This window comes from Peromyscus maniculatus, chromosome X (assembly GCF_049852395.1).
Source record: "Peromyscus maniculatus bairdii isolate BWxNUB_F1_BW_parent chromosome X, HU_Pman_BW_mat_3.1, whole genome shotgun sequence".
Taxonomy (NCBI): Eukaryota; Metazoa; Chordata; class Mammalia; order Rodentia; family Cricetidae; genus Peromyscus; species Peromyscus maniculatus.
The window spans coordinates 97,557,641-97,582,930 of record NC_134875.1 but is presented as its reverse complement, the minus strand read 5'-3'; the positions used below and the strand labels follow the sequence as shown (position 1 = coordinate 97,582,930).

At 35.4% G+C, this 25,290-nt stretch overlaps 1 protein-coding gene across 1 annotated transcript in view; it reads right to left on the bottom strand.

Moving 5' to 3' along the window:
* The window catches only part of Il1rapl1 (interleukin 1 receptor accessory protein like 1), a 1,285,879-nt gene that overhangs the window by 25,683 nt on the left and 1,234,906 nt on the right, over positions 1-25,290 (bottom strand). The window contains exons 7-8 of the mRNA XM_016006057.3: positions 17,118-17,250; positions 14,792-14,937 (exon numbers count right to left, since the gene is read on the bottom strand). Coding sequence (XP_015861543.2) covers positions 14,792-14,937; positions 17,118-17,250 — 279 coding nt within the window. The remainder of the gene's footprint in view (positions 1-14,791; positions 14,938-17,117; positions 17,251-25,290) is intronic.

Sequence of the window (25,290 nt, the reverse complement as noted above, 5' to 3'; positions counted from 1 at the left end):
TTTTCCTATGTTCAGGAATTATTTAATGACAATGTGCCAAAATGTTAATAATTGGTGAGCATAGGTGGAGAAAAGAAGTAGATATTTATTTATTTGGATTTTAGAACTGGGTTTCTCTGTGTAGTTTTGGTGCCTTTCCTGGAACTCACTCTGTAGCCCAGGCTAGCCTTGAACTCACAGAGATCTGTCTGCTTCTGCCTCCTGAGTGCTGGGATTAAAGGCATTCACCACTACTGCTCGGTGAAGTAGATATTTATTAAACTAACCTTAAAATTTTGGAGGAATGTTTGCTGTTTTGTTCTAAAATAATAGCTAAAAATAAAAGGACAAATAAAATGGAGATATGCAGCAGAATGATATATCTCCCAGACATTACCTTGCCATTGCACTTGTGGATACATTGCAGCTGTGTCTATCTGCACAAGACCTGCCAAATATTGGGCCCCACTTCATTTCTTCATGAATGAGACAAGGGCCCATGAGGCCCTCCATCTCCTTGAGGAACTACTGGCAATGAATGGTTGCTAAAGGAGAGAGATTTTGTTTTCTTCAGGGATATAGAACACCGACAAGGTGCTCTTGCTGTGGTAAATGACCTACCACCTGTTCACAGGCAAGAACTTAAATTAAACTCAGTGGGTCACATATGAAGAGAAACATAACAGTAGAAAGGAGATTTGTCAAGAAGAAGGGTTCCAGTAGGAGAGGAAGTGGGTAAAGGAAGGGAATGGGAGGTATAAATGACTGTCATTAAAGAAGTGCATTAAACTGTCAAATGATAACTTAAAAAAAATCACACTATCATGTTGTTATAAATAAGTGTATTTTTGCTTGATTACCTTTGAACTAAGTTGCACCATGTACAGTTATTTTCAGCTAATCTATACAAAAGACTTCAAGTTAATCTTCCCCAAATACGTCTTCACCTTGAGATTTTCTCCAGGTACTTTGTTGATTATCCATCAAATGAACTTGGAATTGTTTGTATTGGCATTCATTCCTTTAAGCTAAGTGACCCCCAGCCATAGTCATCCATCCATTGTGAACTGAAGTTTTATTAGATTCGGTGGCAACCTAGAACCTTTGCCTTTCATTTTCTAAATCCCCACCAACGATGCAGAAGTCTAAAGTCTGCTTTCAGTGAAGCTTTTCCTGGGAAAGTGATTCACACTTACAACATGGGTTTCCTGTTGCTGTCTCATCAGTTACTGTGCTCTATGTCAAAAGAGTGGCATTTGTCTATGGTTTTATAAACATAATAAACAGTTGCTTTATCATAAGAGCTTTGGTTTCGGCTGTCCCTTCTGCCCAAGAATGCTTCTGTCCCAGATGCCTCATGCCACGCTCCTCTTCTTCCTTTCACCCCTTTCTCCTCTGTGTTCTCCTCTCCACTTCCTCCTCCCTCTATCTCTCTGTCTCTGTCTGTCTGTCTGACTCTCTCTGTGTGTGTGTACGTGTGTGTGTGTGTGTGTGTGTACGCATGTGTGTGTGCATGTATGTGTGCATGCATGTGTATGTGAAAGCACATTCTTTGAAGCAGGGTCTCACTGTGTATTTTAGGCTGTCTATGTATCCTAAGCAGGTTTCAAAACCCCGATTCCCCTAAATAAGTGTTTGACTTTAGGCATGTGCCACTATGCCCAGCTACTCTAATTGTTTCTTATATCTTAGCTCATATAGCACCATATGAAATTCTTCTACCAACCGCTCATTTTAAGTAAAAAAAAAAAGCATCCTGGACTCATATTTTTCTATAGTTTTTGTTACCACACAATATAATATTCAATTTTCTTATTACTAGCCATATTATTATTTATTTTGTGACTTGATGAAATCTAAATTACATGATGGTGACTCTTTGGTTGTTTTATTGTTTGTTTTTTTTCTATTCTTTAAATTATTTTCAGTAATTATCTCAAGTCCTTTGAAAATTGTCTGGCATCCTGTAGAAACTCAGTGATGATTTGTTGAATAAATAAATAACTAGATAGATGCTTAAGAATTCACACAGATTTCAATAAGAATGTATCTCTTTCTACTCTAAAATTCCAGTATCTCTGTCCGTCATTTTTGGTTTAATATATCATAATGTTCAAATGGCTGAAAATTATAACCATTACTTGGTTAAAATATACATTATACATACAGTAGAGAACCTGGAGCTGAGGGGATGACTGAGTTTGTAAAGTTCTTGCTGTGAAAACATGAGGACCTAATTTCAATCCCCAAAACTCACATAAGAAAGTTCAAGGGCAGTGGCACATGCATGTCATCCTAGCACGCAGTGGGTGGACAGGAAGTCCCCTGCTGGCTGCTTCTTACCTAATCTCACTGATTTGGGGAGATCCAAGTACAGTGAAAGGTCTCAAACATCTCAAAAACAAATAGTGGGGAGCAATAGAAAAAGTCACCCAATGTCAAGCTCTGGCCTGAACACACACACACATACACACACACACACACACACACACACACACACACACACACACACAGAAAGAGAGAAAATGGACTTTATAGTATAGAGTTAGAAGTTATCCTTCCCTCATAAATATGCTGATAATATAATCTTGTATAGATATACAGAATTTTAAGTTTGTATTCACTTAGAATCTGAGAATCACCTACTATTTCTTTAGACCTTGGCGATAAGTGCTCTGCCACTGAGATACGACACCCACATCCATTTTTTTCATCCATCCATCCATTCATTCATTCATTTTATGCTTGCTTAATAAGTGTTTTCTATATAGTGTCGTGGTACAGTGCTTTTGCACCCTATTGATAAAGTGGTGGGAGAAATGTATGATTATCGCCTAAAAGAACTCACATCCTGTAGATTCTGACATGCAAGGACATATCTACTACAAAATACACACTAATATTTATTGAGCACTGAAGTGTCACTGTGTTAGAACATATGTGTTTTTTATATATGAATGTAAAAAAACTGTAAGAATAATAATCACGAGAGAAGTAAGCAATACATTTGACATTTTGTGTATGTATTTGTGCGGTTTTGTTGGCAGATTTCAGAGATAAAAATTAATCATTAATTGGCATAGTGCAAGAGTGGAAATGTTTTTGAAAAACTATTTGATATAGCATGAAATGTGAAAATATATTTGTTATAAGCTGGATGATTTTAGGCAAATTTCTCCTTGTCCTGTTTAGTTAACATATATTGTCTATCTTTTTAATTTACTTTCAAAGTAAATAACCTGTGCCTTTGTCAAAATAAAATAGTTGTCTGAGCATTCATGTCATGTATCAGTTAAGCTGGTTTTCCAAATTTAGGTCAGAACAATAAGATCATGATTACCCTTGGGGGAATTTGGCATTCATTTTCAAAAGGTACAATATGTAGTTCCTAGCATAAGTAGGGATTTATTGCAGAAAACTTTTCCCCTTTAGACTATAAAACAGCATTTGAAATATTAGTATATAAGGAGTATACATTGGACATACACATCATCACATATTTGCGCACACATACAGACATATGAAAGATTCAGAGTGGGCTCTTTTATCTTAGCTCTCAAAAGAGAAATCAGACAAAGAATGAGCATACTGTTAAAATAAAGAACAAAAGGGCCTCAGGTGACCAGCTTAGAAGACAAGGCTATTGTATATCAAGGTGTCAAACTGCACTGGCCTAAAAGGAAATATCTTCGAAGAAAAAGTATTTGCTTTCTCTCTACTAGGAATTTCCTTCTTAGCATGTCATACAAATAGACAGGCACAGATGGAATGTTACAAAACCTCTCTGGAGAGAAAATTGTCAAAGTGAAGGTGGCATTGCCATTTTCCTCTTTTTTTTTGTTAAAGGATGTGATGCTTATCCTGAAAGCAATAGTCCACCAGAGGATATATTGTCACAGTTAGAGCAAGTCATTCTTCCATTGGGAATGCTTTGGGATGCCCAAAGAACACAGAACATCTGGACTGCTTAGATAACCAATAAGAGCCATGTTTTACACTGTTTTTTACAGAAACATTGGACTCTGATAAAAATATTATGATTTGAAGAATATTCCACTAGTGCAAATAAATTTGTAAAACACTGTGCACATATAAAACCTTATTGTACTACAGCATACAAAGTGGGAAGCATTGATAAGTATCAGACTTTTGCTATAATTTCAGTTTTCTTTTTTTAAGGGTTTAATATATTTTCTAATTATTGAAAGCATTAAAAACAACTGTTTTTGGTGAAAATCACTGGTAATAATTTCTCTCTGGAGAAAAGTTTCATTTGAAATCTTGGTGTTTTCAAAGTGGGAGATATTGGGGCCAAAACAGTAATGACAGAACATGCTGATTTACTTCTCCAATGGGAGTAACAGAAAGATCTCTGTCTTTTCACTTTTGAATGCTTTTGATCACTCTCTGTTATTGAATACATAAAGCAATTGAGGACCATGAGGACCATGGTGGGACTTTGGCCTTGTTTCTAAATTTGCAAATAGTTTATTGAACTTAAAAAGAAAACCATGGTGTAATGAGCAGGCTTGGGGGACAAGAAATAGCAGAACCTATCATTATTCCTCCTCCAGAGAAATCATTTTATATTAGATTCTAGATTTAAATTTTCAAATTCTTCAAGTCAGGTAATTTAAGGTTCACTTGTTCAGGCTTTTTTTTGGAGACAGGGTTTCATTCTGTAGCCCAAGTGGGCATCAAACTCATTATATAGTTCAGGCTGGCCTCAGACCTTTGCAGTTTATTGTTGAGCCTCTCAAATGCTGGGATTATAGGCATGAACCACACCATACCAGGCTTTCTTTCAGATGTTGGTAAATGCCTGTTACATTTACGTTTATGTGTAAGGAACTTTAGTTTGTATTTTTGCACTAATGGGAGCAAAGTTCTGAGGCAACCAGAAGAAAAGCCCTTGGGAAGAGCAACCACTTCAATTAACTTTTAGGCTTGACAAAATGAGGCCCAGCACCTTGAAAATCCGCGAATCTGAAAAATGACCTAATATATATTATTGTGAGTACTTAATATGTTCTTTCAAGATTTCTGCCCTGAAGCTGAGGGACAATTAGTTTACAAATGATGAAACTGAAGACCAATGAGGCAGAGACTTGCTCTAGGTAATGAGCAGCTGAAGAGTGAAAATTAAAAGACTCTCAAGAAACTCAATTTTTCCATCATCGTTCATAATCTCTTTTCAGTCAATCTTCATTCACAGCATAGTTCAACTAATGATAATAATTCTTGGGTGGTTTAAAAATGATTATTGTGTGCCTTCCTGAATATACTGCTGGGTTTTCTTTCTGAATTTATTTTTTCATTTGTTTTTGGGACATTTAAATGTCCACTTTTAATTTAGGAAACTAAACCTTCATACATATTACTCTTTATTGAGCACATGCTAAAAATAGAACATGTGCCCTAAAAGCAGAGACAAATAGCTAACATATCTCTTAGAGATTGCAAATGTATTTCTCAGCACTAAAAATCTAACACAAGTTACCATGGTAATCTATTGGAAATCAACATACTTTCTCCTGCTATGTGACCTGAAAGAGCAGTTAGCATTTTTTATGTGTCATGTCAAATTTCTCAGTTTACTGACCTGGTTGTCAGAGTTCGACATCCAGGAACTGCTTATTAAAAGTTATATCTTTTGTATTGTATTATGACCCAGTTGTGCCATTTCTCAACCACATGCTGGAACTCACAGCCATACAAAGCACAGCTATCATCCTCTCTCCAGCAATGTTGCCCCAGGATAGTGGTATACAACCCTCTGGAAGTAGTGACTTAACTACTAAGTCTAATTCATGTATGTGCTTTACCTGAAGGTGGTAAATACATATGTATTTTTATATATTTTACAAGTGGAAAGATTTTCATTCAACAGCCTTAGATAAACTATCTCCTCTAAACAGCCTGCAGTGAAGTAATATTTCAAGTGATATAGGAAGCATAATCACTAAAAAGGTAGATTTGATCTACAAATAATGAGACTATGAGAGTGATTCTGAAAAGGAGAGTGAGGGGTTATTAGTGAGTATTGGTCATAGACATACTATCTTATCTATTATTTCTGATTACATATATCATGTTGTGCTTATGGTATGTGTGAACTAGATGATTTTGGTGAGCTTCCTTCAAATAATTTATTTTGTTCTTTAAAATAATTTGTATTTGTGCATATGAGTGCAGGTGTCCTTGGAACGAAAAAGTAGGTGTCCCATTGCTGGGAAAAGGAGTTCCCAGCAGTTGTGAGCCACTTGAGATGACTACTGTGAGCTGAACTCTGGTCCTTTTGAAGAGTTATAAGCACTTTGAACTGCTAAGTGATCTCTTCAGCACCCTTTCAAGTGCTGTAAACGGATGTATTCATTTTCCAAAATGGCAAAATTGCTGTTCTCTAATACAAATCTCTGAGTTTTGGTAGATTTCCTTTGCCCCCACTTGAGGTCTGCTTGAATTTTATAGCTGCTCCGTGAGATACTAGGTAGATGTCTATGCAAATTAAAGTTTTGAACATATAGGAACTCTTTATCCTGTTGCATATACTATTATGTTTTTTTCTTTTCTGTATCAATGTACTCATGACAAACAGTATGTGGTGGTTCAATTCTGATACTATGGCCATCCTTCCTTATTATACAGGGTTGTGATGAAAAGGAAATAATATACATAATGTAATCTATGCAAACAAGTTATATGTTGTTGAGAGATTTCTGAATATGATTTCCTTTTAATACATGGGACATGTAGGAACTGTTGCCAAAAATGAGGGACTTTTCATTTCCGAGGCAAATGCATTCTTGAAGGCAAAATGTCATTGAATATGTGATGTAAGTAACATCATTAAGAACAGAGTGTGAGGGCAAAGGTGTTGACTCTACAAAAGGAATGAGGCAATTACTTGGATTTAGTCCCACTGACTGGTTGTACTGTGGCTTCATTCCTTTCTCATATACACAGTAAGCTCCACAGAGCTAGTTGCTCTTTAACTATTAGATGCTACCAAGTTTATTAGTAGGATCTATTGTGTAGCTAGAGCCTTGGTATGCCAATTGTGGTCCACAGAGTGATAGCAACACTATCAGTAATGAACTTGCTTGAAATTCAAATCTTGAATATCACCTTAGACTAATATATCTGAATTGCTTCTCTAATAAGCTCCCTAGGTGATTTGCAAGTATTATAAAGTTTGTGAAGTACAAGAATAGAGACATCTAGATGGCTTTCCAAATGTGGAAACAAATAGTCTGACTGTTGCAATTCCTTTATGATAACTATTTGTTCTGTTGGCTTTGTGATCTTCCCAGTTGAATTTGATATGATCGTGGGGGGTTTTCAAGGTGAAAATGACAGTTCTTTTACTTGGAATTTCTCTGCTATTAGCACTTAAGATGCTAAAGGCATTTCGTGTAAGGAGGTTTCTCTATCCCCATTGTAAACCAGTGATTCTCAATTTTTGTTCTCCAGGGATATTGGACAATGCTGGTAAACAAGTTGGGTTTTCATTACTGGGGAATGCAGTGGCAAAAGATGTTGGTAAATCATCTACAATGTACAAGACAATTCCCACCACAGTAGAAACTTATTCAGCCCAAAAGATCAATAGTGACAAAACCGAGAAGCTGCAATAGGTGAAATGTAGATTATTCAGAATATATTTCATCAATCTGTTTGATAGGAACACATTTCATCGCATCTATTAAGTAGGTTGATACATTGAAGCATATGACAGAGAAGTAAACCTACTTTATCAAGAATTTAACATTTTAGTAGAAAACAAATTAAATGATAAATATGACCATATGTAATGAACTATTTTAGAGTTTTCTTTCATATTCATGATCAACAAGGATGTCTGAAGTTTATCTATCTTTGTTTCCCATATTGGTTTTGTTTGGGCAAAATAAGCAGAAAAAAATAACCTAGAGTTATTCTCACTTAAATTATATATTCTGTGTAATAAACTAGTCATCTTAAAAGTTAATTTTCATGTCTGCAAGTTTGGTAGCTTTCTTAAAATGTCCTTTATTAAGAAGAAAGAAGGTAAAAGATTATTAGCATCAAACAATTTGGATAATTTTTGTTAGTAAAATTCACAATACCTTTTTAGTGTTTCTATTTGTTTTCAGATTAGCAATTAAGAAAAGATTATGGAATTGGAAATAGATACTTAGCTTTCTCATAAAAAAGAGAGTCAAAGAAGTAATAGAAAAAAAAGTTATAAAATAGAAGAAAAATTTGACTGTGAAATGCCAAATCTTATTAAAGGAAAGAAGCTGTTAAACCTGATAGCTGTGATTTGAATCTGTATAAACACAACTTAAGCTCCTAAGTACATTGGTGTTGTAAAGGCAAAACTTATTAAAAGTGACCTTCCTATGAATACCAATTCAACCTTCCAGGGAGATAGTGCCATATAGTGCAGTAGGACATTGTGATATCCCAGCAAGATTTGGCTTTCTAAATATATTCTAATATCATGGTCAATGACATCCAATGGCCCCTCCTAAACCTCAAAGAGAGGTCAACAAGGTTTCATTATCATACTGAATCTCTCAAGGAATACATGTACTAGGCAAATAAAAATGACATAGGCACACATTACAAAGATGATTCACTATAAGAAGAGATAAACAGTTCACTGGATCTAAATTCATCCAGCTTTAAAACAATGCTTCAGAAATTATTTGGACATTAATTACATTACTAAAGATATTTCCAAGATGAGAGAGTTTATTGAGCAAGTCTATATCCGATCAATTACATTCTTTGGAGTGGGCAGCCGGTACAGAAGAAGTGTAATGGGTTTTAGGGGAAATAGAGAAAATCTAGATGTTTATCATTGCTAACTAGGCACTAAGTCTCTCAAATAGATACTTTGTCAGTTCTACTACCTTATGATGAATGAATTGCTATATTATCAATATAGTAAATGTAAATATTCAGACCAGGATTGTTAATGAAGTTTCTTAACTTGAAAATTCTAAAGTTAAAAAGAAAAGCACAATTCTGGGTTCAGAATGTTTGGTAGTAGAGTAATTTAAAATGGAGATCATGACATTCCAATTTATATTGGTACTTATTTCCTCCTCTTTATTTAATTTTGCAAGTGAACACAATGTTGGGCACATAAGAGATTCTTAATAATCATCATTAAATGCATGAATAAATGAATGAAAACTTTAGGACAGTGCATTCAAAATAAAGTAAATTAATTGTAAGTTAAAGTTCTGAAGAAATGGGACATAATTGCTGGAGCTAAAGATGATCATTTCAATGAAATATAAATCAGAATGCATAGAATTTTAATGGAACATACAATTGCTGCATCCTCCATTACCTGCAGTAGTACACAGTTGGAGCAGAGAAATCTTGTAGTAGCTTGTTAACACTTATTGGGCACTAAGTATGTGTCAGATGCTGTGATAAGCATTGGCACATATGCGTTCATATAATTCTCATACCTGCTATAAGTGAAAGGATATCTTAGTACTCCCATTTTATAGAAGACAACTTGAGGCCCACATAAATGGAGTGGGTTGCCTAAGACAGAAAAATTATGAAGAGTTGAATCTTGAACACAGCCAGCCATGTTCCCAAATCCATACCCTTAACTATTAAAATGCTTTGTTATAGATAATAAAGATGTCCATATTTTGAAGACATCAAGTAGTCAGAAAATTTGGGACCACAAATCATAGGTCACTGACACAGAATCCATTTCTTTCTGATGAATGGAGGAGTGGAAAAATTTGAGGCCAAAACACATTTCTAGTGTGTATCCATTTAGAGCAGTGTTTCTCAATCTGTGGGTTGTGACCCCCTTGGGGTCAAATGACCTTTTCACAGAGGTCACCTAAGAACATTGGAAAACACAAATATTTACATGATGGTTCATAATAATAGTAAAATTACAGTTATGAAGGAGCAACAAAAATAATTTTGTGGTTGGGGGTCATGACAACATGAGGAATTGTATCAAAGGGTCACAACATTAGGAATGTTGAGAAACACTGATATATAGTATTGTTGTATTGGAGAAATGGAAAACATACAACATAGAGAGAAAAGGAAAGGCCAGGGTTTGGAGAAAAATTGATGGCTTGGTGTGTGTCAAGACAGGCAACAGCAACTAGAGACCCAAGCAAAGGAATCTGAGTAAATATTCAGAGACATAGACAGAAAATTTAATCAGCTATGGGCAGGAATAAGAAATAACCCAGCAACTGATATATAAGACCTTTACTTTTGTTCTTTTTATTTAAATTTTTAAAAATTTGAGAATTTCATACATGGATACTGTATTCACTTAATTTTTGCCCTCCTTTTACCCCTTCCAATTTCTTCCACATTCCTACCATTCCCTCTCAAATTCTTAGGCTCATATTCTTTAATTATTGTTTACACACACACACACACACACACACACACACACACACACTGCTAGATAGTGTTTTCTAGAAATTTCAAGAAGACTGAGCCCATGAAATCTCAAAAATATGGTTGCCTAAACGAGACCTGCATAATGAAAACACCGGGGAAAATTTCACAAGATCCCATCCCTAGGTGAAGATCTTTGTTGGCTCTTTTTGAAACCAGTATCTAATTCTCAAGCTTTCTAGGCCCAGCAAAGCTAAGTTAACATGGGCAGTTTCCTGGAGTGAGGAACAAGACTCAGGGCACTCATAGACAAATAGTACCTCATGGCCCTTCTGTCTTTAACTCTCTCCCTCTTAGTATCTGACATGATTCTAATCATCCAAGCATTGTTTTTGGCAACAGAAGTTAAACAACTTTAGATATATTTTTTAAATTGTATATATATATATATATATATATATATATATATATATATATATATATATTAGGTATGAGTGTTCTATCTGCATGTCTGCATGTGTGCCTGCAGGCCAGAAGAGGGCATCAGATCCCATTATAGAACCCACCATGTGGTTGCTGGGAATTGAACTCAGGACCTTTGGAAGAGCAGCCAGTGCTCTTAAATGCTGAGCCATTTCTCCAGCTTCAACTTTAGATATTGAGACAGGTTTTTCTCTGGTCAAATTTCCTGGTAGATTTCCGCTGGCCTTGATAAAATCATGATTTTTCCAAATAAAAATAGAAGGCTAATAACAGCATCCAGCCCACCTCAAACGTAGACTCATTTGTTAGACAGGAGTAATCTTTCCAAGAGTCCATGCCACCCATTGGAGGGCTCTGACATCATATTATATCGATAGCATTGGACAAAAAGTAACATCGGAGGAAATATGCTTAGAGATCTTCAGAGAAACTTTATCTGTCAGAAGTTACAGGTCCTAATGCTCAAGATCTAGATGAGTGGTTTGCAGCCCCCTTGGGGTGTGTTGAACAACACTTTCACAGAAGTCGCCTAAGGCCATCAGAAAGCATAGATTTGCATTGCGATTCACAACAGTAGCAAAATTACAGTTATATTGTCCCAAGGAAAATAATTTTATGGTTGGAGGTCACCACAACATGAAGAATTGTGTTAAAGGGTTGCAGCATTAGGAAAGTTGAGAACCACTGCTATAGATCAAACAACTGTTCCAATGTATTTCTCCAAGGTCAAGTTTAAAAGGAAGATTTTTGAAAACCTGTAGAGAAGTTTTAAGTTGGTGGCAAAAACAAAAGATTAACAGTGGCAGCTTCCAGTTGTTTCTCTGAGTATTAGTCCTCTGAGTAATATAGAAAATTATTTGATAATTGCATAATTGATAGCCTGACAGAAGTCTGACAATCTCATTGAAAATTCAAACCTATGGGATCTTATTTGCTGTGTACTGTCTTCCTGAACTTTGTAGGGTAGGTGAAGTTAGAGTTATGTCATATGCTGATCAAAATCCTCTTTGTTCCCAGGATGAGTGTGGTTATTCCATACACTGAGATGGAATGACCTTTGAGTCATTTGAGATAAGATTGCATCTATTATTTCCTTGCAAGGAAAGACTCCTTTGCTCCAACTCCCTTCAAAGAAGGGGCACATTCACTTAAAAAAGAGACTTTCAGAGTACACAAACTTGAAGGACTTTTTGAGGATTAATGCTTTTATCTTAATAAGAAAAAGTATAGCTGATATAATATAGATTTGGAAAAATATCATGGAAAACTTAAGTATTTGAGAGCAACTAAAACTGGCCATGTTTGTCTTCCTCATATTCACAGAATCAGACATTAATGACATTTCTTATGAAATAATTTCCTTGATTCTTCAAAACTGTATTTTTTATGTAATTGGAAGTTTTAGTAGCTGTGTATGCTTAACCATAGGGTAAACATGCTAGAAATATCCTAGAGTGTATCTGACTCTTACTAACATCATGCCTGCCTGCAAACCAGCTTTATTAGCTTCACCCATACATCCAATACATTGTCATTCCCTTTTTCTTATGATAATCCTTTAACTGTCATCCCTTCCATGCTCCAAATGGATATATATGTTGTCAGATCAATAGACTTAAACATCTTTTTTAGGTTTATTTTATTTTATGCATAGGAGTGTTTTGTATGAAATGGTTGGTAGCCACAATATAGTTGCTGGGAACTAAACTCAGGTTCTCTGCAAGAGCAACAAGTGCTCTTAACTACTGAACCATCTCACTAGCCCCCAAACCAATAGATTTTTATCATGTTCCATAAGCTTTTCTTCACCATTTTAATTCTTAAGGATTACTGTAAACTCTTCATTTGGTCTATATTCAAGAGAGTGACAAGAATGATACATATAAATGAGGAATAAGTCGAGGGAGCTAGAGAAGCTGAATCTGGTGAAATTGAAGTTCAGTAGGGTCATAGTGATTATTATCAACCATCTGATTGCTAGGGAAATAGCAATTGAAAGTGTAGACTAGAGCCAATGGATAGACAACTAAAGAAATGGAGATGCTTTTTAACAGATTATTCCAAATATATAATGGATTTCCTAGAGATTGAATGTGATCCAGTATAAGCTGGTATGTTATTTTGAAAGTGCTATGGCAAGATAAGTTGTTAAGTCTATAGAATTTAAGTTGCTCTCCACGCTGAGGCTGCTTTTGTGCTTATATAAATGCATGGGTATGTAAATTCCCTCATTGTTTAACTATATGTTAAGGGACAGGAAGAAACATTACTAGCTGCTGCTTACTTTTCTTCTCTCCTCACATTCCAGCATAATATGCTACTTTAATAATAGTATAGTGTCCTTGACAGTCAAGGTGTTTATTTTAATGGCTTTCAGCAACACTATTCAAAGAGAATCTGTTTCCCAATAAGGTAGGGAATAGTCTTCAGTGTTCCCTTTCTTTTCAAGCCTCAAAGACTCTAGGATTGAAGATATGCTTTGAAATTAAAATCATTGTAAATCTGCTGAGTAAGAGAGTACCAAGCGCACTTGGAATAAGTAGACTAGAATGTTTTAACTTCACATAATGCCGAAAAATTTCTCCTCTAATGTGCATAAAAATTTCACTAACTCAAAGGCATAGGTCATATTTTATAATCATCACTAATTTCAAACAACACACACACACACACACACACACACACACACACACACACACACACACCTGTGCATAAGCTGATGATGCTGCTGTGGAGACAAAGTTGCTATTTCAGATACTGCCCTCAAATACAGCCCATCTTTTAATAAGATAGTATTAATCATAGAAGGATATTGTATATTAAAAAAAATTACAAAGTTAAAAATGTCAAGAAATTCTGTGTTGGGGAATTCATCAGGCCCAGTTCTTGCACTAATGGAACAACCTTCTAATCACGACACACTCTATTTTATTTATTAAAAATGCAGTTATTTTAATGACCAAATGCCTATTTCTTATAATAACAAATACCATTTAACTAAACATCTTCTGTGTATAGGTACTTTATTGAGCCCTTCCCATTCATTGTCTTATTTTATATTTATAAAACACTGAAGAGTTGATAATATTTTCTCCAATCTACATATCAGAAACCAGCACTTGAGAACGCCTTGCTTAGGCTATATATTTGATATTAAAGCAAGGCAAAGAAACCAAATTTGACTCTAGAGTTTGATTTAGTCACTCCATCTATGATGCTCTCTTTTTCTGTAATAGTGGTTGTCCCTTTGTGGTTCATCATTGTTTGCTATTCTGAAGAAAGCTGCATCGAAATGATGAAGATGTTAACTGCTAAATGATCTTCAGATTTACAAAACCCAGAACAGCTGGATGCCCTCAGACCAAATCAAGATGTGTTCTTTTTTATTCTTGTTCTGTGCATCAGCAAACAAAAAGCATGCCAATTGCTATGAGGATTAACTCTCAGGCCAGTTATACTAATTTAAAAAAAATACAGAAACTAGCCCAAGAGGTCACAATCAATTACCAGCTTCAGGAGTGGGAGTCACACTCAGGAATGGGGAGTTGTTTGGGTAATAAAGGCCCTCAGAGGACATAACATTCTTTCCTGTTGTCCCTTGCTCTTCCCTTTCTACTTCCTACAAGTCCATTTCTTTCTATACTAGAGTTCTCTAAGAACGTCATTCATCTAGAGACTAATAGCTATTTTCTCAGGTGCTAGCTATTAAAACAAACCAGGCTTTTTTTCTACCAGATTTCACCTTTGGGGTACTGGCTTCTGAACACTGTGTTGATGGACATGAAGCAACTACCACCTTCATGCACACAATGCTAATGTAATTATTTTATTTGTGCTAGTTTTATGTGGAAATAAAAACAATAGTTTTCTTTTACTAGAGTCCAGTGATTTCCCGTCTAAGGAAGTTTCATCTTAACTCTTAGGCACGGAAGGTTACACTCACCTCGTTTATGAAGGAGAACACTGGCATGCCGACGTCCATTTCCATTTTCAACATAACAGGAATAATTCCCCAGGTCACCTTCTTCCACAGAGTCAACAATTAATGAGATAGAAACTTCCTGTTCTCCAAGATGTTCCTTAAGAATTCTAAAACATAAAGGAAACGCAACAAAAAACCCCACACAAACATACACATACACATACATGAAAAAGAAAGAAATGCAGATGAATCTGAATCTGATGAGAATCTACCTACAGAGTTTGTGCTTCAGATCTGGCTATGAATTGATGCTAAGTTAATTAAACGATATCGTGCCCTTTTCTTCTTCACTTCTAATGAAGAAGCTTGTCTTTGGAGATGCTAATGAACTTGCAGTTAATTATCTCTCATAGCAGGACAATCATGCTGTCATAATAAAGAGGTGAGAGAGACCTTGAAAAAAAGTTTACAAATTGTTTTTCATTTAAGAAGAAATATGATGTAAAAAATGAGATAAGAGATTTTAAAATGTTAGGCTGGAGGACTAATTATGTATCCGATTATTTTTAAAGAGTAAGAAAGTAAGAGAACATTTATGAGTTATTTTGACATATCTGTTGAAACCTCCAGCCTGACTTACTTTTTCTAATGATACAAACAAGCTGCATAGTTTAAAGAAATATGAAACCATTAACTGAGAGAACAAAAGTTTAATTCTGACTCTTACAATTAATGTTAAATGCTCACTAATCTGATTGTTTCATATTTTAGCAATCTCTCAAAACAAATGGAAAATTTCTTTTCCTTCTTCCTGCTCTCAGTATTCCTAGTTCCAAACTCCTGCCTGGATGGATGTGTGTGTGTGTGCGCGTGCGTGTGTGCGTGTGTGTTATCTTATTTAATAAATAACTTTCTAGACTTTACTGTTAAGCTCATACAGTTAAAGTTAGACAGTTTAGGCTTACAGTACTTCTTTAATTTTAAAAACTCAAAAAGTATTGGTAAATGATAAAAAGTGAAACTTTAAATATGAAAAAGGCAAAGAAAGATTTTTATCTATATTGGAGAAGTGCCCATTTGGATCTTCGAGAATCCAGTTGGAGCAGTCCAGAATGAAATATTGTGTGTTTTTTTTTTTGTTTTTTTGTTTTTTTGTTTTTTTGTGCCAGAGAGAAGATCCCAATAGAAATGATCTTCTATGACAGTTTTATACATTTTTGCTTTTTACTGAAAAACACTTTCTCTTATATTTTTGTTAAAGTTTTAAAAAGTCTTGGCATTTAAAAAGGAAAACCATCACTTAAATCCTCATATCCAGTCAGAAGACACAAGCTCTATATGGAATAATATTTAGAAAATATCCATCATTTGTATTTGGATAAACTTTAGTTATCATTATGTATGTTCTTCCTTGATCATTTACATTATGATTAGAACTATCTCTTCATGCCCAAATATAATTTGTTTCACCTTTGAATACTTTGATACTTAAATATAAGTAAATAGATATGTAAGTACATTGAAAAAAAAGAAGTATAAACATTATGCCCTCAAAATAGATACCTAAAAATTTAAAAGTTTGTTCTATTATGATATCCTCTTCATAAATATTTATACCTTAAAGTTAGAGTAGGAAAGATAACAAAAATTTGCATATCCTCCCATCAAACAGTTTATATTCTCCTCCATAACTTACATATGTAAAAACAACCAAGGAAAATGTAAAGGTTTCATTTGAGTCCATATAGTGCCTAGCTAATGGTTCCTTTCACATTTATTGCTAGTGATAGTGCCTCACTCTAGCCCAGGCTGCCACTGAACACATATGACCCAGGTTGGCCTTCAATTCATAGCAAACATCCTGTCTGAGATTTTCAAGCACTGTGACTACAGACATTAGCCACCATGCCTGCTTCCTCTCAATAAAATTTAAAAGATGCCTTTATAAATAAAAAGCACAATGATTTTTCTAAGCTTAGAATGGGTTATTTGGTTTTAGTGTACTACTAGTGAAATGTTCCTTTGGAAATTATTCTTATGTGGGGAAGGGAGCTATGTTTGTGATTATGATCAAAACATACTATATGAAATCCCAAAGAATTAATAAAAATATTTAAAAAGAAAAGAATTACTCTTAATTTTTTTTGTAAATGGCATTCACATTTTGTAATTCCATAGTCAGTCTTAACACGTCTTTGCTTCTTTGACATAAAGTATCACAGTATTTCTGTTATGATAATAGATAAAATTATTAAAAATCTTTTCTGTTTTAGCTCACCCTCTCCCCACTTAGCAGAGCAAATGTTAACTCAGCTGCACATGTTTAAAAGAAGAAAAATTATTTTACCTAATGTCACTTTCCCAAACTCGATTTTCATCCAGATCTTCAATAAACTTCTCTCCTTTCATCCAGTAAATCAAAGGACTGACATCTCCACTGTACCCAAAGAAAGCTCTGCAGGTGAGGTTGGCTGAGTCTCCTGTGGAAAGAAATGAAGGAAATAAAGTGTAAAACCATTTGTACCCACTTATTTAAAATGAATTGACTGGTAAGAATTGGCTCATTCCATTGATTTGAAATAGCTAAGAGAATAATTGTTAAGCATTGTCCATGGTTGTCAAATTTATATAATGTCTCATTTTTGACAGTATGTTTATTGAATGGAACGAGAGTTATTATGAGGTTTAGAAGAGGATCAGTTATAGGATATTCTTTCATTGAGACTTCAGGATGTTTTCTCATGATTTCAGACTGATAGAGTGAGAGTTTTTGAATCATTCGCAAGAATTGCGGAGATAACATGTCCTTCTCAAGGCATTCCATCAAAGGGTACATGGAGAAACAAAACAGAATCTTTGTCTAGAGACCACGGAGTCAAGAAAGTGTTGCTAAGAGACTTTGAATCCACAAGGAATAACATTTTTTTAAGCAAAGTAACAATATTAGGTAGAAATTTTTGCTTAAAAAACCCCAAAAAAGAAAATTGCATTAAAATGAATAAATTCATGGTAATAAATATTTAGAACTTTCATTAAGGTAAATCAAGAATATGTATGGTAGAGATGAAGTTTTGTTTTGTTTTGTTTTTCAGTATTTTACTTACTACACTTAGGGCATTTTAATAGAACTGGTGTTACAGATGGTTGTGATATAATTGTATAATTGTAGATATAGGTTAGTTGGCTACTTTACTATAATAAATATAAGTTCTTGATTAAAACATCCAAGTGAATCTAATGTCTTCAAAATGCTAAATTTATCCTTTGTCATTTACAACACTTAGTTAGTCAAGCTTTAGTCAAAATTACACAGCTGAAATATTCTAGGTCTAACAAGTTATATGAAGTTCCTGGATTCAAGCAGAACCAGAAAATAAGAGCGGGATATGAGTCCAGTAAGAGCCACCGCAGTAACATGAATGTAAGAGAACACTTAGTCATGGTTGCCAAACGAAGAATTGAATTGTATGCCCTTGTGACGTTTGCTGACATCTAGAATAAGCTAACTCTCTTAATTAGATGTGGCAATAAATTATGATAATAATCTGTGTAACTCTGTGCTCACTGAGCACCAGGAAGGTAGTTCCTAAGGACTGGAAGTCTTTTAACCATGCTAGGAGTAATAGTAACAATGTCTCAGAATTGTGCTTAGGACTTCTACAGAAAAGAGCACAATACTCAGCTTTCCTTTTTCAAAGAGCAGGGCATTTTGTACACTTGGTTCTACACTTCCACAACAAAAACATTTTTATTGGCTAAAACAAGTATCATTATTTGAATTTTGTCAGTTGTACAAGAAAAAAAATCCCCAAACACCTATTCTAATATTCTAAGATGTCACAGTGTTTTTTATTTGCTCATGGTTTTTTTTTTTATATTTTCTGCTAGATTCCTAAAAATTCTGATTCCATATGCAAGAGTCATTCACTGTTGGTAAGCTAGATTAGGCGAGTCCATAAAATAGCTACAAGCTTTTCAGAGGAAAAAAAAATGAAGCTCCTGCCAAACTGACACTCTCCTATAATCTCCGGAACTGAGAAGTAGAGGCAAGAGGATCATAAGTCTGAGGCCAGCCTAGATTATATTGCGCATTCTTGGCTAGCCTTGGCTACTCTATAGGAAGACTCTGTCTTTAAAGGTCTAAGGGCTGACATTGAAGGTTAGTTGTAAAGTGCTTGTGTATCTTGTTTCAGGTCCTGGGTGTGTTCCTCAGCAATAAAAAAGGAAAAAGGGTTCATTATTGCTTTTTGTACACAAACATCTTTAAATGTTTTAATATTGAATTCACTTCTAGAGAACATTTTATTACAAAAAGATAACTGAATATCAATATTCTTGATTACCATTCAAGTATACATTTCTGTAGAATGTATCACATAATATTAATTTTAAATGAAATATTCTTTGCAGTTTTTTGAGACAAGGCTTTCCTATGTGGACCAGGCTTGCTTTAAACTTAGGACCATTCTGTCTCAGCTTTCCTAGCAGTGGAATTACAGATGTGTGTACTTTTACAGCTGGATGTGCATTTAAGGTTTTAGTAATTATTTTTATGCAGCTGAAATGCCTGCTACCATGTGAATGTAGCCATAATTCACCAGTAAACTATCAAACAGAATCAAGTTATATAACTTAAAAGACATATATCAATAATGTACACAGTCTGCTATTTGAAAGACCAAGTTTAAGTTTTGAGGTGAGATTCAATGTCTGTAAGTAATAAATAAAAATCTCCAGAGATTGCTTAGCTTTACAGTACAATTTTGTTAAATATACATAGGTTGTACCATGAATAACTGAGCTTGACATTCCTTAGCAGAGGCCAACTGAAGCTCTCACTGTGACCTGAGACACTTTTTCACATTACTCCTTTCCCCCCAAGACAAAGGAATTCTGTAGCTCCTCAACTGTCACTTCCTTTCTCTTCAGGCTTTGTGTTGTGTTGACTAGAAAAGGGTTTCTTCACTCATACAGTGCTTTCTTTCTCATTGTGGTTTACAAGATCCTTGACCTTTGACTCCAGCTCTAAAACTAATTTTATCTGCATTGCTACATGATTAGGAAAACCCCATCTAAAATAGTGCATGTGTGGGTCAAAAAGTAGAGTAGCAAAATTCAAGGAAAGAATAAAAGAGGATGAATGGCAGAGAAGAAAAAAAACTTCAAGAGGAAACTTTGGAGGAAATAGAATGACTTTATCATATGGGAAGACGAAGTGTACATGGAAGAGGGATGCAAAGGAACACATAGGTAGGCACAGAGTATTGATAAGACCAGAACAGCAGCAGCTCTGTTGTTCTATGTAAGCCATTTTAAACAATTGAGACGTTCATTTGAGAAAAAAATGATAATCTGGGGAAAGGTTTTGAATAGCATTTGAAAAAAAATCACACCTGTCATGTAAAATCCATCTAATATTACATTTTCAAACATAGGGTTAGATAAGAAAGGATCAAGAAGGACTAAGCCCACAGTTCTCTGGTGTCACTTAACAAGTAGTCACTGAAAAGATCAGATTGTTTATGCATAATCGTTTCCAAAGATAATAGGACATAGAAGCAATGACCATAGAATGTTATACTTATTACAAATATGTTACCAGGGAGCATCTCAAAAAAGAGCTTAAGAGGAAGCTTGAGAGGCTAGAAAGAAAGCTCAGTGGTTAAGAGCATTGACTGTTAGTCCAGAGGACCAGGATTTGATTCCTAGCACCTACATGGTAGTTCACAACCATCTGTAACACCAGTTCTATGGGGATTGACCCTGTCTTCTAGTCTCTGTGGGCACTGTACACATATGCACAGACATACATGCATGCATCACACACATACTCTCTCTCTCTCTTCCTCTCTCTCTCTCTCTCTCTCTCTCTCTCTCTCTCTCTCTCTCTCTCTCTCTCAAACACACACACACACACACACACACACACACACACACACACACACACACACACAAACAAGTCTCAAAGTTTAAAAAATTAAAAACAGGAAGTTTGACAAAAATAGATGATTAGAAAATATAGTTTTATTTGTATAATTTATATGTGTCACAGCGATGTTTGTATGAGAATGAGAGAATGAGGAAGTGAGAGAGGGAGGGGGAGAAAAAGAAGAGGGGAGCAGAAGGAGGAGGAGTGAAGAGGAGAGGAAAGAAGAGAGAAAAGAAGACACTGATAAACTGAAGTATAACCATCTGTTTCTCAATATAGGCCACTGGGAAAGTCAATTTGATCTATGTCATTCTGTAAAGAGAGTTTTTAGTTTGGTTCCTCTGAAGTGTATCCACTTGTGTTGCTGAGCAAAAGGCTCAAGCCCTCATTTTGTGCATAGCTTCCCAGTAGGGAAGACCCACAGAGGCTAGTAGAATCCCTCTTCAGAAAAGACCAGTAAGGTCCAGCTCACATGGGAAATTCTACCCAAGGGCTTCATTGCCAGTACTGAAGAAAGAGGGCCATATGCTAGTTTGAGGAAGAAGCTTCAGAGAAGGTTAATTATTTTTATAATCCCCAATGCTACCACTTATTTTGTTTCTTTCTATAAACTTCTAATTTCATATCACTTTTAAATTTTATATAGCCATATAGATGTGAGAAATGTGGTTTTAAATTCCCTTCCTTCCTTCCTCCTTCCTCTCTTTTACTTTTCTTAAGACAGTATACTTAAAATTGGTTAAAAGATGTTGCTACCTGTGATGGTTTAATGAGGATGGCCCTCATAGGCTAAAATATTTGAACACTTGGTCCCTAGTTGGTGGAACTGTTTTGGAGGAGGGATAGGAGGTGTGGCCTTGTTGGAGGAGGTATGTCACTGGAGATGAGCTTGGAGGCCAGTCTCTCCTCATCTCTTTCTCTGTCTCTGTCTATCTTTTCCTCTTTCTCTCTCTGTGCTTCCTGCTTATGGATATGATCTAAGCTTTCAGTTACTGCTCCAGCACCATTCCTGCCTTCCTTCTGCCATGTTTTTCTGCCATATGGTCATGTCTTCACCTTCTGAACTTGGAAGCAATCTCTCAATTAAATGCTTTCTTTCATAAGTTGCCTTGGACATGATGTTTTGCCTCAGTCATAGAAAAGAAACTAAGACACCATCTGACCAAATTTTGATTTGACAAATTAAGAACATTCTAGAGAATCTGAACTTTTAACAAGCATTTTGGGTCATTTTATTTAAGTGGTTAAACTTATCTCTTAAGAGTAGAAGGATTTATTTTTATCTTAAAGCTTGTCTAAATTAGGAAAGGGAGTCAGAAACAGCTGCATCAACTCTCATCTCCTGAAAAACAAGAGAGGGAGAGAGAAAGGAAGAGAAACATTTGAGCCCATAAGCAGGAACTAAGGGCAGGGATGCTGGCAAGAGGAAGGAGAATGACGATGGCATATAGAGTAGTAGCCGGTGGAGGGGAGCAAGATGTCCAGATGGGGCACTGACCTTAAACCAAGCTGTAGTATTAGAGACTGTTTGCAACGGAATGTAAGCAGAAACAGTTTGTAATGGGACATGACTTGCCAGTCTATGGCACATCTTTCAGGGTTATTGAATCCTGGTGTTGAATTCAGGTCACTAATAGATGTGCATATCCCCCCAGTCTGATACTGACTGAACTGATTTGTTTCTTCCACCTCCTCTCTGAAATCTAGGAAAAATAATGTTATCTCCATTTACAATTTAGCTCAACATTCTTCTGTTTCATAGACACCAGTTGTTCTGACTTTTCCTTTGACCTTGTCAAGGCATCATCTGTTTGGCTTTCTCATATCATATTATGTATTTTTTTTCTAAAATTCAGTCATCTTACACTGCATGAGAGTCATTATTGTATTTTTTCTGAAAAAACATCTGCTAACAAGAATGCTATGACTGGTGCTTGCATATCATAAAAATAAGCAACATTTATATGCACATAATACATATCTCTCAGAATGTTACCAATATTATTATTATTATTATTATTATTATTATTATTATTATTATTATTATTATTGTTATAGCTTTTTCTGAAATGAAGAACCGGCATTAAAAAACACTTGTGCTTGATTTAAGTCTAATTAACTCTTCATCTTATTAACAGGAGCTAATACCCCCTTTTTCTTTGCATTTCTAAATTACTGTAACATGCAATTTTTGATAAGGCAATTCTAACGTGACACAAAGAGCCTAGCATCCTCTTCCATTTATTTATCGAAAAAGAACCCACTTCTACATCTCATCTCTATACTAATGCTTAACTACAAATGTAGGAAGTTGGGGTTAGAATTCCAGAAGCTACAGAGGAGAGACACACATTTATTTAATTTTCTTCTCTACTTAATTTCTTTCAGATAACAAGAGACACATCTAAGCTGTGGCGCCAACACTCCAGTACATCAGCTGCATCAGTCAGCCAGAGCTGGAGAAGTGAAGGTAATGGTATTCCTGCTGCTGCCAGTTGATATCTGTAAAAGCTACAGTAAATTGCACTAAATGCTTCTGCTGCCTCTTTGGCAGAAAGGTGCACCGTCAGCTCAATCTCACTAGGTTCCGAAGGAAGCACGGAAATTGATCATAAAAAATCATTTGCTATCTAAAATGAGAACAATGCTTGTCACAGTGCAAGTTTTCAACTAGGCCATGTTGTGAGCATGTCTTAAAGGGAAAAGAATACATTTTCCCTTTAACTAGCATATTCCAATCAGCTAAGTAGGAGCATTTCTTATTTAATGCAAGCATCTAATTAGGTATTATTTAGTCATTTCTAAAACTGCTGAGACCAGAGTATCTCTCCACTAGAGGACACTCTCGAACTTATTGAGAAATAATGAAACAACACAAAACAAAACAAACACACCAACTGAACAACCAAACACGCAAAAACCCCTCCTTTTCTAATTAAAAGAAAATTTCTTCCCTAATTAAAAAGTATCAGCATCTAGAGATCTTACTTGTTGCAATTAGGAAATTGTGAGCATTTTTCTTAAATAAGATGTTGAGTAGTAGGGAGATCTTAATTTTATTGCATCATTAATCATGTATATTAAAATAATTCTATGATCATGGCAAAGTTAAATGTTTTGCCAAAGACTACCCACTTAAGGTAAAAGCAAAGTGCTTTACAAAACATATTTATCTGTTGTCATTAGTTATACAGAATTGCTGCTTTTACCAGAAAGCTGAAAGCCTTTATTCAAAAACATACAATGAAAAGAAGAGACTCTCATTTCTGCCACCTCTCCCTCTCTGTCTCTTTCTCTGTATTCCCTGTCTGCCCCTATCCTACTCTAGAAAGGAAAGAAAGTTCTTTAGAACTACCTCAAGACATTTTACTTAAACCAGAACTAGGATCTATGGCAGCAAAGAGGTGCCAGCATCCACCTGCAGACAGTTCGAAAAGCTATCTGAGAACACTGAAAGGAAGCAAAAGCAATGGGAAGGACTGGGTGTGTTACAATCATACTTGAAAAGGTTATTCCTGCAAGTTCTGACATCTACTCATATTTCAAGGGAACAAAATCACAAGGGAAGAACAAGGCATACATTTTAAAACTTGCTAAACAAATCCAGCTCTTGAGTGAGATTTCTGCAGCAAACTACCTTGCCAACCACTTCTGTAAGAACAAAGTCATGCATGGCCAGGCAGTAGATTGTAAGAGGATTTAAGTGACTACAAGGAAGTTAGAATTAACCAAGTCATTATATGTTTATAGTACCCACGAGAGTGCTCATTAACTGATCATAATTGTTGCTTGAATTGCTATTATTATGGGATGGAAGCCTTTCTCTATGTGATGGTTTTACATGACGATAGACCAAATTACCCAACTCAAGAATCAGAGAATTGTGCTCTAAAACCTGAGTAAGCTGTTGGGATTATATTCCACACTGATGGAATAAAGAGAGGCCATAGCCAAGTGCTCCAGAACAGAGACTGAATTTTATAAAGTTGAAAGAAAGAAGGCAGGAAAAATGGGAATATGATGACCATATTATATGGGAGTGGTTCAATGGTTCCTGGAAAGTACCATAGTTTAGTTACTGAAGGCTGTGTTCTTGCTGTGTCAAATCAAAGCTCAAGGTGTCTAGAATAATGACTGATGAAGAATGGGACACAAAATGTTTGCCACCCAGTGTTGCCTGATGGCTTGTTCCTGAGGATGTTGAAGATGGGTATAAGATAAAGATTGGTAAGTGAGGTAGCATTGTGGTGAGATTCATTCATGAAACTAACCTAAAGCATATTTGCTCAAATGGGTATTGAGGAAATTTTACCAATGTCTGGGAGGTAGAAGCAAGAATATATTTGCTTCTGTGTTGAACAGTGGATAGAAGAAGTCATGATATCTTTGCTTGCTGAGGAAGACATCAGAACTGCTTATAATTTTTTATCATTTTAAAATTGTTTCAAGTTATGCATAAGATGCACATCTTCCTGTTGCAGACATTGGGATATTGTTAGTGCAGAGGCCTTGTGACCTTGTGCTACTGTGAATTTTGCTGTTGCATCTTGTTAGAAATGGCTACTGTATTTTTGCTCTCATAATTGTGTAG